The 20,832-nt window shown below is 48.1% G+C and overlaps 1 protein-coding gene across 2 annotated transcripts in view; it reads left to right on the plus strand.

Annotated features, from left to right (window-relative positions):
• The window catches only part of AASDH (aminoadipate-semialdehyde dehydrogenase), a 62,503-nt gene extending 41,673 nt beyond the window's left edge, over positions 1–20,830 (plus strand). For both annotated transcript variants that reach the window (XM_032956723.2, XM_032956722.2), the window contains exons 8-17: positions 2,474–2,646; positions 4,374–4,560; positions 7,597–7,758; positions 10,430–10,548; positions 12,304–13,032; positions 14,678–14,822; positions 16,487–16,650; positions 18,165–18,290; positions 18,893–19,024; positions 19,866–20,830. In XM_032956723.2, coding sequence (XP_032812614.2) covers positions 2,474–2,646; positions 4,374–4,560; positions 7,597–7,758; positions 10,430–10,548; positions 12,304–13,032; positions 14,678–14,822; positions 16,487–16,650; positions 18,165–18,290; positions 18,893–19,024; positions 19,866–20,693 — 2,765 coding nt within the window. In that variant the 3' untranslated portion in view covers positions 20,694–20,830. The remainder of the gene's footprint in view (positions 1–2,473; positions 2,647–4,373; positions 4,561–7,596; positions 7,759–10,429; positions 10,549–12,303; positions 13,033–14,677; positions 14,823–16,486; positions 16,651–18,164; positions 18,291–18,892; positions 19,025–19,865) is intronic.
• The last annotated feature ends 2 nt before the right edge of the window (positions 20,831–20,832 follow it).

Below are 20,832 nucleotides of genomic sequence, written 5' to 3' on the forward strand. Positions count from 1 at the left end.
GCGTCGCCGCCGCAGCCGGCGCGGGAACCCCCACACACGCCGCCACCGCGGGTGGTCGTCGCAGCGCAAGATGCGTTTGAATGTTCTGCGCGACGGCCAACGGCGTTATTCTTGACTCCTCGGCAATGGCCAATGGAATGGCCAGTTCCCCTGCGAGGACCAACAGCCTCTCGAGGGCCAGTTCGGGGTACGCGGCCCGAGCCAGCGCCAGGAGGGCGGAGCAGAATGCCATGGGGGATTCCCCCTCTTCCTGGCGACGCACTGAAAATTTGAGCCATGCGCTAGATGGTGGCTCAAACACTGCAGCCATATGATGGTCGTCTGACTGCAGCGTCACCCTGTCAGCCGGTGGAATGGTGAGGAATGCTTGCAGTGCCCGTGAGTCGAGGCACGTAGGCAGCGCACATAACGCCTCCTCGGTGGACCAGCGCACCGACTGGTAGGCGGCGTCAAAATGCGCCTGAAATTCCATCCAGTCGCCCCCCTTCGCGGCGAACGGCGCGACGGGGGGCAGCCGGCGCAGCCCCGGGTGAGCCGATCCCGTACCCAGCCCGGACTCAACAGTGGCGCCGCCCGCCGGTGACTCGAAGGCCACACCGGGTTGCCGAGCCCCGGTGGCCCCGGCACCCGATGAGGACGTCCCCCCGGGAAGCGCATCCGCGGCCGTGGCCGCGGCGAGCGCCGCCACCGCGGCGTGCAACGCATCCGCGTTCATGCCACCGGCGATGTCCGGAGCGGCGGTGCCCATGGGCCGTGTCGCAGCAATAATGGTGGCCGGTCCTGGCGTCGCACCAACAATGGTGGCCGGCCCTGGCGGCGCGTAGAAAATGGCGCCCGATTGCCGCGGCGCGTCCGGCGGCGCGTTGGCGGGAATTTTATTTTTGGCGGGAGCCGCGATGTCGGCGATTCCGCGGTTTCGGCGAAAATCACCGCCCGCCGAGTGTATGCAGTCCCCCACCTCTGCCAACGCGACGGCGAGCTGCGCCATCGTGAGCTGCAGCGTCTCCAGCCTGGCCGCGATGGCGCGCCACTTGTCCGGCGGCGGCGTGGCAGCTCCCCCGACCGCCGCCTCCTCCGGCTCTGTCCAGACCGTCTCCGCGGGGCACATCACCGGGGCCCCGGCCTCCTTGATCATCGCCAGCTCTTCCTCGCCGACGTCCCTGTCGCCCAGGCGTGCCAGATTTAGACATTGCGGTGCGTAACGAAATCACTTCTGGCACCAGTTGTTGAGGTGCAACAGACGACATTGTGACACGGTTCTTGAGTAGGGGCGGATGCCAAGGTTTATTAAGGGCTACTGCCGGTAACTTATTAAAGGCTTACGCCTAACAGGTGACAACCCTAATATCTCCCCAGGGGAAAAGGTACTGGGAGGTCCCTAGTTCCACCCAGGCAATACGTGTTCTTCCCCCAGCACCGACCGAGGGATCATCCAACTCGGTCGGCCGGGTGAAGTAGTCACCCTAGCCTGGCGCTAATTCCCCCTACCCTGGATCCCGAATCCCTAACTCTCTCCGTTCCTGGCCCTTCGCGACGACCCCCTCTACGTAACGGGTTCCCCCTTATATATCACCATAACCTGACGTCATGCATTCTCACCCCCCTGAGTGACATGACATCCTCCACTACTCATCTACACATGCAATGCACACCTTTTAAGTAGTCAAAGCTAGGTGTTGATTTTGTGGTCAAAATTAGTGATTAAGATAACTGTCAACAAAGAGGATTAAAAAAATATGAATCAATAGTGAGTGTAAGAAAAACACCAACGTTGACGATGACTACGGCTGCCCACAAAAGACCAAAGTGTTTACCGACTGTGATGAGATGAAATTGACGAGCCTGAAGGAAGACACGGACCAAGATAATATAAAAATGTTCTCAGAAACAGCAGTGCAATCAGGACCAAACATGGGAATTGTTTATGTATGCTGATAAAAAGGTTACCAAGTTAACTGATTGACTGAGCTGATAAAATTGTGAGCAGGAGGGGGGTCGAGAGATTGTACGCCCTTCATACCAACAATAATCAGAATCAGAATATTTATAATGGTCAATTTTGGTCCTATAAGAATGGATATTTTCTGTACTTCAGTTGAGATGATGAACATTACTACTTGAAATCCACAGGCTAAGACTTTTATCCTCAACTAGACAGACTACGACTCGCATCCATATTGTGGTGTTCGGCACTTTGGCGAGGTAGTCGCATTATGCACAAGATTCCCTTCCACATTTCGCTGGATGATACGCAGTGATGGTGCGATCGATCTTTACGCTACCTTGGCCCTCATTGGGGACCGTTGCTTTTTCTAACCAATTACCATTGCTCAGTTACCTGTTATTATGACATTTGCTGCGTTTTCATAAGCAACTGGGAAGACCGCGAGAAGGCCGCCATCTTCTTCCCCATGACTAATAAACATTTTTTTTCATAAATTACAATGCTGACTAAATGAACGATGGGGACCAGGTGGAGAGCGGCGGACGTGCCTGCTGGACGGAGAGGCGGAGCTGGTGCCTGGCACCATGCGCGCCACCGGAGACGTGGGCAGGGTGGCCGGCCGCCTGGTGTACTACGTGGGGCGTTCGGACGGACTCGTCAAGAGGCATGGCCAGCAGCTGGACCCATTGCTCTTGCAGCAGGTATGGGCCACGTTGGCCTGGGTCAATGGCTAGTATCCGATTGGGACCCTTCCCTGATGCGAGACCCTGGCGGCAATGTTTATTCTGCTGTTTCCATCCAATAGGGTGTAACGGCACATCAACGATCCGCCGCTTCATATCGACTCGTAACGTCAAGGGACATGCGTTGATTTGCATGCGTAAGAGTCGATGTGTTTTGGTTCATAAGTGACCTCTGCAGCTGCGAGAAGCCATTATATTCACAATATACCACAATGCAATAAAAAAAAATCTTTGAATCATGATCCTGAATCGCTGTAGACGAGGTTGAGGTTAATCGTGATACAGACATACGAGGGTAATTCTCACACGGGTCCGTGTGTTGAGACTATCTTCCTCCTAGTCCTCTTGCCTTCATTATTCCAGCAACACAAATGTGGAGGATTTGTAAAGATAATGAATATTAATAACTATCTTAATTTTTAAGTGGAAAACTTGCCAAGGAGAATTATTTCCTTCCATAGCTTTGGCTTCACAGGTTATAGAACCATTGCAGACACCAACATTAGTATGGTAGATAACTGAAGTACAACAAAATTCACTACAGACCTAATCGTATAAAATGACATTGATTCTAAAATGATATATTATATATATTGCACACACATTTTATATTTTGTGAGCTTGTATAACACGAGCCGCATGCCTATGCAATTTTTCCCTTAGCCGCACAAATTGCCTGCAAATTAAAATGTAGAGGGCATACAGCATTTTATGGACTTGTATCATTTGTCTAAATTAACATTACCTTTAAGAGCTGCAGCTGGCTTGCACCCCGTGCCCTGGTCCTATTCGTCACCATAACTTTGGCTTATCACTATTAATATTATTATATCAGTGCCTGGGCAGAAGCTATAATAATTGTAATTCAACCTGACCTTGTCTTTACAAACTTGATTTTGCTAACTGCCCATGCATAACTGGGCCTCAGGGCAATAATGTCCAGTAGTCATGGTCACAGACATCCGTGGAGCTGGCATGCATGCAAGTGTGTGTGTAATTGCATTGTATGTGCCCGTGTATGTGCCTGCATCTACGAGTATGTGTGAGCCTGTATTTACTGCTGTGCTATGTTTGTGCGTACGGGTGATTGCACGTGTCTGCCTGTGCATACCGCTCTTCGACTTTGTATCAATGTGTTTGTGCGTACAGTATGTGGGGTGTGATGGCGTGGCTGTTGGGAATTGCACTATAAAATCACAAGTGGCATTTCGACTTGTTCTGGACCTCCACTGGCTGAATTCAGCTTCATATGAGTACTTGCTACATTTGATGAACATCAGTACCGTGGAGACAAAGGTGGCCAGGCATGGTGCTGGCCCCTTCACTCCCTTAATAAGTGCTCACTAACAGCATTTACCCCCAGATCATATGAGACGAAGTCAATGGCATGGCAGATCCAAGGTTGGGGAGGTGGCAGGGTGGGAGGAGAGGGGGGGGGGCGGTAAGTAATGTGGGGCAATCACACTCTCCTCCTTTTACTGAATACCAGACAAAATACATTTAATGCACTTTTTATTTTATTTTGGGCCTGATTTTAAAAGCTTGAAATTTCAGAGACCTTTCCCCCCGTGGCCGCCTTCGGAAGCTTCTCGAGTCGCCTCCAGATGCGGACGAAGGATATTTGTTTTTGTTTGTCTGCTCATGTGTGTGCATGCGTGCGCGTGTGCGCGGGTGTTTGTGCACAGACGGCCGAATGCCTGGCGGCAGTGGAGACATGTGCGGCCGTCATGACACCCGGGCAGACGCTGCTGTTGCTGTTCGTGGTTCCAGCCATGTCCCCCGGCAGCCGATCTGGGTCACAGCGGGATGGCTCTCGCACACGTGGCACTCTGCCCCCTCCATCCCCTTCGCCCCCTCCACCCCGCGAGCCAGGTGCATTTGCAGGCAGGGGAGCACAGCCGCAATCACGAAAAGCCACCACCGTTTGGGGACCATCCAGCAGTCGAGCCATCAGGGGTGCGCGCGGGGAGTGAGCGCTGCGTGTTTGTAATGTCCCGCTCGTGTTGCAGAACAGATTGCTAAAGGTCAACAGCTTTATTGAAAGGAACCACCCAAGGCAGTTTCGGCCTTGCATTAAGCATGATAACTTTGTTTCAAGACCAATCATTGGGGACTGAGTCTGAGATGTGCAGTCTGAATGGATGATTGCAGCTGTGCGAGATACAGGGATGGTTGAAGCCACAGTGAAATGTGAAATCATCTAAATCTGTTTTAACTACTGCACCCAATGTGCTTCTAATTGCCAACTCATTGCCTCTTAGTCTAATGACTCCATTATAATACAATTTGGTTTTCATAATAAAAATAATATAAATATGGCAAGTATGCATTGTATTTTTCGATTTAAAGCTTTCGTGACTGCAAGGATTCATCTTCTTGGTTCTTTCGGTAAAGTCACGTAAAATGAGAATAAAATAATAAAATAAAATAAGACAATAAAAATTCTCACGACGTTTCGGCCACAACACAAGTAGCCTTCTTCAGGTGATAGAACAGATCTGTCGGGACGACAGTGCTTCAATGAGCGCTGCTAAGATTTGCAGCGTCTTTTATGCTTGGTAGTGTATACCCAGTTGCTTTGTGATTAATGGCTCAGCTTATTGAGGAATATATTGAGTACATTTATTATATTGATGTAGTGTTTACTTGTTTTTCACATCGGTTTACTGTATGATGGTTGGGTAGTTGGAGACCTTTAGCGTCCTTGTGCTAAATGCCTCTGTTGATATGTAAACTTTGACTTTAACATAGCTATTTCTGTCACAAGCTAATCCCTCAGCTATTTCAATGCTAAATTATCCTGCTTTGATATGTAAACTCCTTTGTCAAGGCGTCTTTATGCCTCTCACCGAGCTTAAAAGACGCTGCGAATCTTAGCACCGCTCATTGAAGCACTGTCGTCCCGACAGATCTGTTCTTTCACCTGAAGAAGGCTACTTGTGTTGTGGCCGAAACGTCGTGTGAATTTTTATTGTCTTATTTTATTTTATTATTTTATTCTCATTCTACGTGACTTTACCGAAAGAACCAAGAAGATGGATTTTATTGTTTTTCATATATTTTAGATGGGACTAGACACGTTGCAATTATTATAGTTGTTTTTGGTTCTACACAATGAAAATATATTTTATTTCAAATTCTACGAATTGAAGATTACACTATTCATCCGTTGCCATAAATCACACTGCTACATACACTCTAGACCAGGGGTGGGGAACGTCCGGCCTGCGGGCCGTATGAGGCCCACAATATAATTTGGTCTGGCCCTGCCAAGGCGACCGTAGGCGGGACTCGAATTTCAATAAATCTAGGAACAAACCTGGGAAAGCAGTTGCGAGTAGCAACATCATCAATACCAGCTAACATCACACGCCTCACCAAAGAGAAGCAGTTCCAGCCATCACATTAGGGGTGAGTTAATGAAATGTTCGACTAAATATAACAGGCTAATTTTTAAGTTGATAATTTTGTATGGCCCGCGAATCATGTTATAAATATCCAAATGGCCCTTGGCAGAAAAAAGGTTCCCCACCCCTCTCTAGACGAACGCTTGTTTTTCAACCTTACACGAAACCACTTCCATTTGACTTTTGGATATGTGGCTTATTTATTACATTCATAACTTATGTTCAGGTCATACGAATGTACTTTTAAACCCTCTAACAACAAACATTAATCCCTCTAACAACAAATATAGATTCATAACGTCACGCTTTTGCAGAATGGGAACTATCATGGGTCATGAGTGAATTAGGTTGCGGTGAAAAGAGCAATGGTGATGATGAAGGAAGTAAACCAGGGTGGGTGGAATGATTTTAGGAAACATTAATGGCTTCTGAGTAATGTGGTGAACAAGCACAGATATTTCATAAAGAAGGAAGAATTGCAGCATTGATAAATCATTGCTGTGGTCAATGCAAAATCCACAAAGAAGCCCAGATTGATAACGTTGAAAAAAATAACCCTCAATGGACAAAAGTATAAAAAAGTGGATTTGAAAACAGAAAACCCATAGCGTAGATAAATCTGCTGATGGTAAGGCAGTGAAGGCAAGAGCCATGATCTAACATAGGATGGTTGCAGGGATGCCATTCAGATCAAATATTTTCAGATATTAGATTTTAGGCCCAATTTTACTTTATATTGACAGATTTGAAACCTTACATATTAATAACTTTACATATGAATCATTGCTGTTTTTACGCAAGGTTCCATGAGTAAAAGAATAATTGCTATGTAATAACAAGTATTAAAATAACAATGAGGCAACATGATGGCACTTGTGTTGCAATATCAGTGATGTCACTTCTTGTGAGATTGCATTGTCTTATCAACCCAAAAATTTCATATCTAGCTTTCGATTAATCTAAACTCCGGAACAAATCCCAAGTGTGTAGACCTCATTGCAACCAAGTGAGAATCCATTGCCACAATCGTGTCCTGATATAATAGTGATGTAGATTGCGACTGTGCAGAGCCATGGCCAATGATGGCAGCAAGCTGCAACGTTTCTCTGGCAGTTGAGAGAGAATGTCTTGAATTAAAACTTATTTATTTAGATCTACTTTTTGTGTTTAGTTATCCTTCCCCTGCACCTACGATTAGCATGGTTGGCTTCATACGGTGCGAAAAAGAGGTTCAACATACATATGTATACATAGTTCAACAACATACATATGTATACATATATGTTGATGAACTTCTTTCGCACGGTACATAGCCAACCATGCTAATCGCAAGTGGGGCTTATGGTGATGACAGATGAAAAACATAACAAAAACCCCGAGCAACTTCGACTCCTAATGTAACGCTGAAGTTAAATGCAACCTCGATGTGATTTTGTGGTGATGTGCTGACCTCTATCACCCCCTCCCCACCTCCCCGCCGCAACTGTGCACGCGTTTGCAGGCGAGCGTCGGAGTGAGCGGCTGCGTGAACCGCAGCTCGGCGAGCGGGAGTTGGAGGATGCGCTGAGAGGGGGCATCATGCAGGAGCTTGCCTCACTGCTCCCCTCCCACGCACGGCCCGACTCCGTGATGCTCATCCCCACGCTGCCGCTCACCTCACACGGTCTGGGGCATATGCGCCGGGGTGGGACGACTGTCCTGCGGTCACCCATAGTTTTTTGGAATTTTCGTGGGTTAGACGGGTTTATGTCACGTTTAAACTATTTTTTAACGATATTTATACATCTATATATTTTTTTATTTTACCAAGTAAGGACCACTGAGCTATTTAGCTCTTTTTCAAAAGCGACCTGGCCACAAATGGTAGCCCAACGAAGTGGCTTACCATGTGGAAATTTATAGCAGCCAAATACTCTGAAGGCATGTTGATTCTAAATTTAGAGGGAAAAACCAGAGGACCCAGAGAGAGACATGCAAAATGTGAATGTACAGTGAGGGAAAAAAGTATTTGATCCCCTGCTGATTGTGTACGTTTGCCCACTGACAAAGAAATGATCAGTATATAATTTTAATGGTAGGTTTATTTGAACAGTGAGAGACAGAATAACAACAAAAAAATCCAGAAAAACGCATGTCAAAAATGTTATAAATTGATTTGCATTTTAATGAGGGAAATAAGTATTTGACCCCTCTGCAAAACATGACTTCGTACTTGGTGGCAAAACCCTTGTTGGCAATCACAGAGGTCAGACGTTTCTTGTAGTTGGCCACCAGGTTTGCACACATCTCAGGAGGGATTTTGTCCCACTCTTTGCAGATCTTCTCCAAGTCATTTAAGGTTTCGAGGCTGACGTTTGGCAACTCCAACCTTCAACTTCCTCCACAGATTTTCTTTGGGATTAAGGTCTAGAGACTGGCTAGGCCACTCCAGGACCTTAATGTGCTTCTTCTTGAGCCACCCCTTTGTTGCCTTGGCCGTGTGTTTTGGGTCATTGTCATGCTGGAATACCCATCCACGACCCATTTTCACCCAAGATTTGACGGTACATCGCCCCGTCCATTGTCCCTTTGATGCGGTGAAGTTGTCCTGTCCCCTTAGCAGAAAAACACCCCCAAAGCATAATGTTTCCACCTCCATGTTTGACGGTGGGGATGGTGTTCTTGGGGTCATAGGCAGCATTCCTCTTCCTCCAAACACGGCGAGTTGAGTTGATGCCAAAGAGCTCCATTTTGGTCTCATCTGACCACAACACTTTCACCCAGTTGTCCTCTGAATCATTCAGATGTTCATTGGCAAACTTCAGACGGGCATGTATTTGCTTTCTTGAGCAGGGGGACCTTGCGGGCGCTGCAGGATTTCAGTCCTTCACGGCGTAGTGTGTTACCAATTGTTTTCTTGGTGACTACGGTCCCAGCTGCCTTGAGATCATTGACAAAATCCTCCCATTTAGTTCTGGGCTGATTCCTCACCGCTCTCATGATCATTGCAACTCCACGAGGTGAGATCTTGAATGGAGCCCCAGGCCAAGGGAGATTGACAGTTCCTTTGTTTCTTCCATTTGCGAATAATCGCACCAACTGTTGTCACCTTCTCACCAAGCTGCTTGGCAATGGTCTTGTAGCCCATTCCAGCCTTGTGTAGGTCTACAATCTTGTCCCTGACATCCTTGGAGAGCACTTTGGTCTTGGCCATAGTGGAGAGTTTGGAATCTGATTGATTGATTGCTTCTGTGGACAGGCGTCTTTTATACAGGTAACAAGCTGAGATTAGGAGCACTCCCTTTTAGAGTGTGCTCCTAATCTCAGCTCGTTACCTGTATAAAAGACACCTGGGAGCCAGAAATCTTTCTGATTGAGAGGTGGTCAAATACTTATTTCCCTCATTAAAATGCTAATCAATTTATAACATTATTGACATGCGTTTTTCTGGATTTTCTTGTTATTCTTTCTCTCACTGTTTAAATAAACCTACCATTAAAATTATAGAATGATAATTTCTTTGTCAGTGGGCAAACGGACAAAATCAGCAGGGGATCAAATACTTTTTTCCCTCACTGTACAGGCGTCAGGGTCGGGATCGAACCCACAACCTCCTGTATACCAGGCGAGCTAGTTAACATCTCGCCATCACGATGCACCTTACTTTGCCATCTAGGAGATTACATCGTGCTACATGTGTTCAGCTGTATTCCTATGACCTATGCTGTCAAGGGCTACCTACTCAGCCTTAGGGCAGTGCAACAACACCCATTGTTGTACAATACATTGCACTCCACCAACTCACACCAGCAATCGTGAGCAAGTCGGTAATGCCGCTCTGCGAGTGATAGTCCACTTCCCCACATTTGTAAGTTAAGCCTATCAGAGCTCAGTTGCACCTAATTGACCGGCGCTCATGCATTTCTAACCAATGGGTGTTCCGACCACGAGTCATCTCAGTGTCAGCATGGTCGAAAACCTCCCCCACCCTGAGTAGTTACTGCGCCACGTCATGTGGGGGTTGTTCGACCATAATTTTACCACGCTGGTCAGTGCAGGTTGTTTATTTCTCGTTTAATAAGCTTAATTGAGATTGGGATTGCAGTTATCTTATGTGGCGCTATATATGTTAATGTTGGATAATGGGTTAACCTGGTCTTACGAGTGATGAAATGAGCCTCAAAGACGTTATACAGGGCCTCCTCTGTGCTGTAATATGAAGTTACTTTAGATTCCATCGATACTTGAGTGTATTTTTTTTAAACCGTCTAGTTTTCAAGAGGGTTTAGGATATTTCATAAACCTGCTGATGGATGCCCTGTCTATATTGACACTAATTTTTGCATTGCTTGCAGGGAAAGTGTCCTCTGCGGAGCTGCTGGCCCTGTACGAAGTGGAAAACGCACATATCTCAAGGGTGGGAAAGCCATGGGAGCCAGACCAGCTGATACGGACCCTCTGGGCGTGTTGGCAGGTACGGATGGCACTGGTGTCTCTTTAGGAGCCACCCTGCAAATGTGCTGCATAATTCTCTGCAGCGCAACATGGTTTAGGGCAGCATTACAAAGGAATTCTAAACTCTAAAACTAAACCATTTTTATTTTACCAGGTAAGGCCCACTGAGCTATATAGCTCTTTTTCAGAAGCGACCTGCCCTCAAATGAGAGCTCAACTTATTGGCTTATCACATGGGATTTTTTTCGAGACAAATACTCTAAATGCATGTTTATTCTAAATATGGAGGGAAAAACTGGAGGACCCGGAGCAAAATCCACACGACCACAGGGAGAACACCTACATTCCCAATATACAGGCGTCATGGTCTGGATCGAACCCATAACGTCGTGCATGCCAGGCATGGTAGTTAACATCTCACCACAGTGGTGCCTCACAAATAGGTTGTCAGAGTTTGGAGGTCTGCCCAATACATTATTGCCTGCATGTGCTGCACTTAAGGTTGTTATCATGATTATGTATTGAAATAGAATGCTGTTTAGTTTTAGTGCCCATGCTCTTTTGCTCGTCTGCATATGTTAATTAAAAAAATAAAAGTAATCACCCTACGAAAACTGTAGTGTAGCACTCATCCCCCATTTACGGTCCCGAGTCAGTGGTGGAAATTCAACATTACTATGGTAGGGGCCAGTCACTCCATGGGATAACACTTGATTTCTCACAATTATTTGTGTGTGCTAGCCATAGCTCTACTCAGCTGGTTTTATGTATTTATTACGTTCGTTACGCCGTAAGAATTGAGTAGTTCATTCTTGTTCTTACATGGCTGAGATTGGCACTAGTTTGTAAGTGCTTTCATACATATGTAGTGTTATCATTTGCAGATACACTGGTTGGAGGCAACAACTTTTATTCATACAACGCTACACCTTTACACACGGGACTATATCACCTAACTCACTTCGGATGGCTACGTACACCTATACTCTCCACAGAGCAGCCACGTACTGTTGACCCACTTCGGACGGGATAGCTAATTCTGGTCAGAGCAGCCCTCGTGCTGTTGACCCAGGCGATGAGCAGGATTCTTCCATCCACCGAACAGCCTCGAACCTTGCTCGAGGCTTGCCTTATATCCTCTATCCCCCGCTGCCCCTGCTCCTCCCTCGGCCGCCCCTCCCCTCGGCTCATCTGGCCAATTCCAGTTCCCTTGCACCTGTTCGCCCATCCTGTCACATGCTTAACCCAAGCCGGGGTGACTTGTCCTCACGTGCCCCTATACCTCACCCCGGCCCGTCACGTGCATGGTACTGTACCCTGCTAGTTATCTCCACAACACACACACAGTGCCAAGTGCCGTAGTGATCCGTATAACATCACTACACATTTACAAGCTCAGCTTTGCACATCCTGCCTTTGCATGCATTCTGCTGTGTGTGAGTGTTGGGAGCGGTGGTGGGAAGCTTTGGTTCAGTGGTTTGCACAATGCACTATGAAACCGGTGACCCGAGTTCAATTAGCATCCTGAACTTATATCAGTGGCAATGGTGTCAGGTCAAGTCAACCTTAAATAAGTGCCGCTTGCTGTGCGTAAATGCCAGCACTAGGGAAACAAAGGTGGTTGGGCATGGTGCTGGCTGCACCCGCCCTCTTGTGTGCTGTCTCGGCCTCAACAGGTGCTCGCCGGCACCACTTGTGGAGATCTCTGCCTCTGTGCTGGTTTGTCTTAAACGCGTAATGCTTTCGCCCTCAATGCTTTTGTGCCCTTTCGAAGGAAGCCCTGGGCCGGGGAGTTTCTGCGGAAGCGGCAGACCTCGCGGCCTCGTTTCTGCGCGTGGGCGGCGATTCCCTCGGCGTTGTTCGCCTGAGTGGGGATGTGGAGCGGCGTCTGGGCGCCTCCCTGCCCGGGCTGCCCGATCTGCTGCTGCACCGCACCTTTGGCTGGGCGCTTCGCTACTGCGCCCGGGAGCTGTACAGGCTCGGCCGGCTGCTGGGGGATAGAGAGGGCGCTACGTGGGACCATATGACAGACGAGTGCCTTTTGGAATACAGCAGCAGCAGCGGCATTGCTGAAAACACGGGGCACTCTACCAACACAAACTCTGAGAATAGTGGCAAAGAGCCACGTAAAATATTAAAGAGGAAGGTAGAAGGCGATATTCCTGAGCAGGAAGCTCCTGAGGGCAAACGCACAGTCATGCCATCTGAACACACAAGCAGCCACCACATCGGGAGACTGGCGCACCGTGCACAAACACAACAAGTTGTGAGCGAGCCGCCCCTTGGGGATGAGATGGTGGCGGCCCTGAGCAGGGGCAGCAGGGTGACCGTGGCGGGTGGCCGAGCGTGCACCACGAGCGCAGGATGGCCGGGTTGTGGGAGCACTCGTAACAGAGCCGTTGTGACGGGGACAGGCGGTGTGACCCTGAGGGAGCTGTGGAAGTGCGACACGGGGAAGTGTGTGGATGCCTCGCCTTTGTTGATGCTGCGAGCGCATGGCACGGTGAGCGCTGCCACAAAGCTCGCCCAACGCTCGCGCACAGCCACGTTCGTACAGCCACCTTGTATGTACTGTATGTTGAGCTCTTTCGCACCATAAATAGCCAATTGTGTTCATTAGAGGTGTGGGGGAAGGACAACAAACTAAAATGCCAAAGGAAGTCACTTTAAAGCCTCTCCCTGCTCCAATGAACGTTGAGGTGACACTCCTACTCATTGACAGCAAGTTTTGGCTATTCCACGTTATGGTGGACACTGGTTTTTCCACAGGATGGCCAGTATTGATTTCCCAGAATGTGTTACTAATTTTTTTTATTCATCTCAGAAAGGTGATGGGCCGGGTTGTTCTCAGACTGGGGTTTGAGTGGTGTACACTCAAACGTCTGTGCCATCTGCCTGAATTCCTTGCAGTTTATATTTAAATCCCATGTTCTAGACGCAGTACATTTCCACAAGAGGCTTGCACTGATGGAGAGTCGACTTCTTTAGCTATCTGTGGGTATTTTTTTCTCTGTTTACAAGGTTTTTTCTCTCCAAACTTTCTGGTTTTCACACATTTTAAATAATACGAATAACGTAGTACATTTTGGTATTTGCACAATTCTTACGACGCAAGGCTATCATGAAGGTTCTATGTTTCACAGGTAGAGTCTGGCAATGTAGCTATGTGGTTTTACCAAAACAGATGCAAAACGCATATCAATATTTCATGAGGCCTTGATTGGCAAACAAATAAATCCCGATAGATGCAGATTAGTTGGTCCATTCCACAAGCTTAGGCTCAACATTAGTTGGTGATTTTAATTTAGTGGGATTTTAAAGCATATAAAATCATTGTGGGAGCTTGCGCCTTTGAAGTTACACTCCCAGAAGAGAAAGTGGAGAGCTATGCTACATGGTTATTGCGTGATGCAAGCCGAGTATTGTTGGTTGTGGTGAATGGGCAGCTGGAGTGGAGTGAATGCTACCTCAATTATATGCAATCAAGAGCTGTGCTGACTCCCACCAGAGCATTTATCTAATTGTACTCATCTTGCCATTTTTATAACCAGTGCCCTTCATGTGGTGTCTCAGTTCATGGTAGGCAATTGCAGTATTTACCATGATAATCCTCCATGTGTCCTAGTATTTTTCACAAGGGTTCTGATGGGGGGGGGGGGGGGTCGGCTAGGGTTAGAGTCTCTAGAGAAAATCCACAAGTGCATTGAAAGAATATTCAATGTATGTGCGAGTATATGCATACATGTGTGTACAGTATATATGTAAGAGGATTGGAAGTGTCGTGTTAGCGAACTTTGCTACAAACCTGGCAAACTGAGTTCGATTCCTGCCCATGGCCTACTTTGGTGAGGAAATATTAGACTCAGTCCTGAGCCTCTCCTAGGTTACCTCAGCCTTAAATTAGTACCTTGTGCGGTGTGCAAACATCGCTACTGTGGAGACGAAGGCGGCTGGGCATGGCCAATATTCACACCACCCCCGTCTTATGCCGTGTTGCCCTTTGTAAATTTCTCACTAACGGCACTTTTCCCCAACAGTCTGTTAAGTCTATACAGGGGGGGGGGGATCTTCGTCTTAGTTATGTATGAACGAGCGTGTGCGTGCATGCTCCAGCGCCGCTCACATGAGGGCCGTGTGTCCCGCCCCAGGCCGTGGCGGTGTGCGTGGGCTCCCACTCGCGCCGCGTGCTCTGCGCCGAGTGGCCGGGCGGCCGCGTGCTCTGGACAGCCGAGCTGCCCGACCGCGTCGAGTCGTCGGCCTGCCTCTCCAAGTGCGGCACGCTCGTTGCGCTCGGTAATAACATTCACGAGTCGCGGTGGGGGAGATGTTATCTCCCTCGCCTGGTATGCAGGAGATCGTGGGTTCGGTCCTGGCCTTGACGACACCGGTATATTTCGAGTTTGAACGTTTTCTCTGCGGTCGCGTGGATTTTTCTCCGGGCCCTTTGGTTTTTCTCTCCACATTTAGAATCAACATGGGTTGAGAGTATTTGGCTGCTATAAATGTCCACTTGATAAACCACTTCGTTGAGTTATCATTTGTGGCCAGGTCGCTTCTGAAAAAGAGCTACATAGCTCATTGGGTCTTACCTGGGAAAATAAGAAAAATAGTTTAGATGAGCCAATTAACGAGTGTTTACGTGTGGGAGGAAACCGGAGTACCTGGAGGAAACCCACGCGTGCGAGGGGGCAGCACTATCTTATACAGATGGAACAAGTGGAATCCACATTTGCTGTACTGCATTGTCGTGGCAAGCCAGGGTATTGTTGCTCCTCGAAGCCCATGGGAAGTGCATTTAACAACATTTGTGCGATCCACCAACCCTTGACATCACAATGCCAGATTTAGGCATGCGCCACCATCACAGCCGCTCTCTTCTTCTTCACCCAAACGGGCAGCCCCGTGATGACGCGCAATAAAACCGGGCGGCAGATAGTAATGTGGCTATTTGAAGAGCATCGTGCCTGGATCTCAAGGTCGTCCTGTGCTCCCACCGAGCGTTATTTGGGTGCCACATCCCATCTGCTATGTTCCACTCAGTTTTACAACAAATTGTCCCATGACAGCCCAGTATGGCAGCGCTTTAATTAATGATGCTGTGTCGGCTGGGCTTTACGACGCTCTTGGTAGAGCTAAGTACTAATCATCATAATTTTGATGAGCAGTGGGGAAACTTTAAAGCTCTGCTGTTTTAGCTCATGTACCACAATTGGGGCTGACTTCATGATGTGCCCTGTGGAATGGATAATCTTAAAGCAATGGGACATTGTGCACGTTATTGCCGTTGAATGCTTTCATTTACTATGCTCTTTTATTAATGGAAATTCCACACTCCTGTGGCAGGGGCCAGTCTCTGTACAGGATAACAGCATGTGAATGGGAAGCTAGTGAAAGGATAGTAAGGATAGGTATATTGTAGCCTGTTTAGCCAGTGCGAAAGAATACCATTGCAGCAACCGTCTGAATTAATGTAAGTTTAAATATTAGATATCTAGAAGGTGAATAGAGCTGATGTGAATGATGCAGTAGTGAGCAGAGTAAAGGTACTGTTGAATCTCGGTTGCTGTGTGTAACGTGGATATATCAATTCACCGCCTCAATCATTCAATTCAATTTCACGGTTCTGGGTCACAGTTCAGATTATGAATGAATCGATCTAGCGATTCAATGCAGTAATGGATCCGCGTGGTATATACTGTATGTTGAACTTCTTTCGCACCGTACGTAGTCAAACGTGCTAATTGAAGGTGCGGGGGAAGGGCAACAAACTTAACACAAAAAGCGGTTCTCAAGAAATTAGTTTTCAATCGAGATGATTTAAAGCTACAGAGCTCGGACGGAAAATCGTCACGTCAAATCGCCATGCCTCCGGTGTGTGCACAGCGCTGTGTTGGAAAGTGGGCTCGTGGACGTGGACGAGTGTTGAGGCAAGTGCTCGATGGCGTGTGCGCTTGCAGGCTGTTATGATGGCTGCGTGTACCTACTGCGAGCGGACTCGGGCGCGGTGGCGTGGGCCTTCCGCACGGGGGGCCCCGTGAAGAGCTCCCCGGCCCTGGACCCCGTCTCCGGCGTTCTGCTCGTCGGCTCCCACGACCAGCTGCTCTACGCCCTCCGTCCCTCGGTGATCTGCCCACCACTGGCCACACCGCTGTTTTCTGCATTCCCCAGTTTCATGTCTTTTATTACATGTTTTAATATTTCCCTCCCCACACCCCACAGGTTTATCCCAGTTGTGCTATCAATATCACATAATGAGATGAAGAATCCAATCGGATCTCTCGTGCAGAAGTGCAAACCACCATCATGTTGAGATAATGGTCCATGGAATAGGCTATCACAGAGCAGCAAGTAACCTCTGATCCGCACAGTAGGTGGCAGCATATTTCCACCTGCTGTGCATGTGAAAGTAATGATTGTCACACGATAATTCTCAGAACTTGACTTTAGCCAAATTAAGTGCTGGCATTGGTGACCGGACTGAGACCAACAGCTCAATAGACTTGAGAATCGCAAGTCTAGTGAGCTGATGTAATCGCAGATGGCTGCCTGGATTCGAACCCAGGATCTTGGCGCTATCAGCTCTGTGCTTTGACCTTTGAGCCACCCAGCCACCACCAGTTTCAAATCTCTTAATTTGCCTAGCTCTGCAAGATTTAATCACTTGGAGGGTGTACTCCTTACACTTACAGTATTTTAGATTTTTTTTTACCATTTATCCCCAGTTGTGCTATCACTGTCATATCACTGCTGTGTCAGAGAACAGCTATAGTATGATGGCATCGCAGAACCATTTCTGAAATCACTTCATGAGGCCGATTTATATATCATTTGGACACACCTTTCATATTCACAGCGTAGAGCTACAAAAGGTTGGCTATTGTGAGAGAACGAATGTAATGATAGCTTTTGTGTGTGTGTGAGCATTGGTGACACGCTGAGCTCATTGTCTCACTACACTTGAGAACCTGATGTAAATCACGGATGGCTGCCCACTTTGAAACCCAGGATTCCAGCAGTGCCAGGTCACTGCTCTGGCAAGACACTCGCTTCCCTGAGCTACCCAGCCATCTTGTGTGTGAGTCTATCGTATTTCTGTATGCAGTGTACATTTGGGCAGTTGTAGCTTAGTGAAAGCTATGATCGCATGCACATCTGGGTTCAATCTGTGGCCCTGGACAATGCCAGTGTCATTTTTTTATCCGAACCAGGTCTTGGCTTCTACATTGACTTGGCCTCAAATGAGAAATGTGCTCTGTATGTGAACATCAGACGAAAAGAGGTAAAGGCAGCCAGGTTCAGTGTTGTTTGCTGTCTCGGCCTTTTATAAGTACAATACTATACCTTATCAACTATACGTCAAGGCTAAGTTGATAATGTTTGTGCACGTTTGGCTCAAAACAGTTTAGGATAATCTTGCAGATAACAGCAGGCGTTCAACATGTGCAATAGAAGCCAAACAGCAATACCAGTTTGTAATGAATTATGACATTACATGGCTATGTATGATCACGCATTCGCGGAGGTTATTGTTGCCGCGAGTACATGCTTTTCACACCGTCACCTTCACGTATGAGTGCGTTAGCGCGCGATGGGGCCACGCTGACCGCAGGCGCCCGGGAATGCCGTGTGTCGCAGGACGAGACGTGCGTGTGGCGGCTGCACTGTGGCGGGGGCTCTGTGTTCTCGTCACCCTGCGTGAGCCTCACCCCACGCGCCGCATACGTCGGCACCCTGGGAGGCCATCTGCTGGCCGTGAATCCGGTGAGTGCACACGTCGGTCACTGCATCGCGCGCTTCCAGGTGCGCTTCTGCGGCCGTCTGGGACGCTGTTTCTTCCGATATTAGGAAGCCACTGGAGCTTATCCACTTTTAAATCTGAATTGAAAACGTATTTCTTGAGAACTGCTTTTTGTCTCCCCCCACACCTCCGATTAGCACGGTTGGCTACGTAAGGTTCAAAAACAAAGATCCCCCGTGTAGCGTTAACAGACTGTTGGGGCAAGTGCTGTTAGCGAGCACCAATGAAGGCCGGCACGGCACACGAGGGGGTGGGTGGCCAGCACCACGCCCGACCGCCTTTGTATCCCCAGTGGCAATGTTTACACATCGCACCAGGTAGTCATTTGAGGCTGAGTCGATCTAGGAGAGGCCCAGGTTCAGGTAATCTAGCCATTAGTAGGAATTGAACTCGGGATACCTGGTTTGTAGTGCAGCACGCTAACCGCTACACTACCGCCTCCCCTGCCCCCTACGCTGTAGGTCACCCTACAGCGTAGGGGGCAGGGGACTCGCTGTGGTACGACTCGCCAGTCGCTGCTACGTGTGTGTACAGGCGTGCAGTGTGCATTCTTTGTGTGTTGCAGGACGATGGTGCCATGCTGTGGAGTCGCGACTGTGGGAAACCTCTGTTCTCCTCGCCGGCGTGCTCCTGTGCATATGTGTGTGTTGGCTGCGTAGATGGGAGTCTGTACACCTTCAGTCACATGGGAGACAAGGTGACAGACTAATACAACCTGGCACCCTGATAAACATTCCACCTGCCACTAATGCCTGCCTTCCCGCTAGGCTTACCTAGTCCGGAATGTAATGATTCACCCTTCCCAGGATTGGAATGAATTAGCACAATCCATGGTCGGTTGACCGTACCCAGGCCGGCCAGGCCCCAACGGGCCCTCCCTTAATGCCTGAATGCCACAGTGGCCTCTGTGCAGCCCACCTTCCCCCCCACCTCAAACAATGCCACTATTGCACTGATCCCACAATCCTATTAAGAATCACATTCTGTTTTAAGAATGGATTTGCAATTCCAGGCACAGGGTTGTGAGATTTATCAGCTCTACCGATTCATCCGTGCTTACTTTTGTATCCACTTTAAAGCATGTGGCATGCTTCGGCAGTTCAGTTGTGTAAACTGAACCAACTCTGTCCATTCAAACGAACTTATTGGGAAACACAATGACCATTTAGCTATCCAGCTTTCCAATGGATTTTGCATAAAAATCGAATTACAAATCAGTGCAGTACATATAAATAATACCGACAAGTAGTAGTGCGTCCACCACTGGTTGCAGAAGATTGCAACCAATGGTGATTCACGGTTTAAAATGTAAAGATTACTTACAAAAAAGCTGCTAACAAATTAGGATCCTCAAAAAGTTTTCTAACTCGGTGAGGCTTTCCTGGGTAATCAAGTGTGATGATAATACTCCATCTCCATGGCCAATCATAAAATGTTCACGTGCTCCTGAATACATTTAAATTCTTCCAAGTTACCATCCAAGGTCACCGACTGCAGTAGGTGGAAACGGACGTGGTGCTTGTTGGTTGTTGCTGCAGATGTGGCAATTCCGGACGGATGGACCAGTCTTCTCGTCGCCGTGCATTGTGGGAAATCGCCTGGATGTGGTGTTCGGATCGCACGATGGCAGCGTGTACGCGGTGTCGGCGAGCGGGGAGCTGCAGTGGAAGCACCAGCTCGGCGCACCAGTCTATGCGACGCCGTGCACCTGGGTTTGCATTGGACACCTCATCGCTGTTCAACCTTCAAGGAGCCGAATCACGTGTTACGGTGGCTCAGAGGACATCATTCATAGTCATGATCCGGCAACGGATGGAGACCGTGTTCTTAAATCCACAACTACGGATGTCTCGCCAACAGCGTTGGATTTTCAAAAATATGCAAAAAGTGCATACACCACCGGCACAACGTGGCAGCCTGGGACCATGTTGGAAGATTCCATTGGTTTAGTGAAGGGGTCTGAAGAGAGATTCCCCCTGACAGGAGCTGCTGTGGATCATAATACCAGAGAAAAAGATGCTATACATTGCCTGTTGCAATATAACACCGTTGCATCCACAGGCTCATTCACAAGCCACGAACTGCCGCCATCTCCAATTGTAAACCCAGGCACCTCAGTTGGCCTGAGTGGCCCCACCGAAGTGCATTGCCAGGTCTGCCCAGCTGGACTTGTAGTAGCGGCAGGCACAGATGGGCTAGTGTGTGTGCTTGATGAGCAGGGGAATCCTGTATGCTCCTACAGACTGCCAGGGGAAGTGTTCTCTTCGCCCGTTGCATGGGGGGACTGCCTGCTCGTCGGCTGCAGGGATGACTACCTTTATTGCTTGCAGATTTGTCCACACCCTTCAATGGCGTTCAAGTCATAAAGTAATGCATATATTGAATTATAGGATTATGTATATCTCTTGTACAAGGGTGGTTTGTTCATTTTAACAAGCGCAAAAATCATGTTTTTAAATTACAGTACCTTAAGTTTCCAAATAATAAAGACCCTGAATCAACAGA

The sequence above is a fragment of the Petromyzon marinus genome, chromosome 18, assembly GCF_048934315.1.
Source record: "Petromyzon marinus isolate PM22_M1 ecotype Great Lakes invasive population chromosome 18, UKy_Petmar_22M1.pri1.0, whole genome shotgun sequence".
NCBI lineage: Eukaryota > Metazoa > Chordata > Hyperoartia > Petromyzontiformes > Petromyzontidae > Petromyzon > Petromyzon marinus.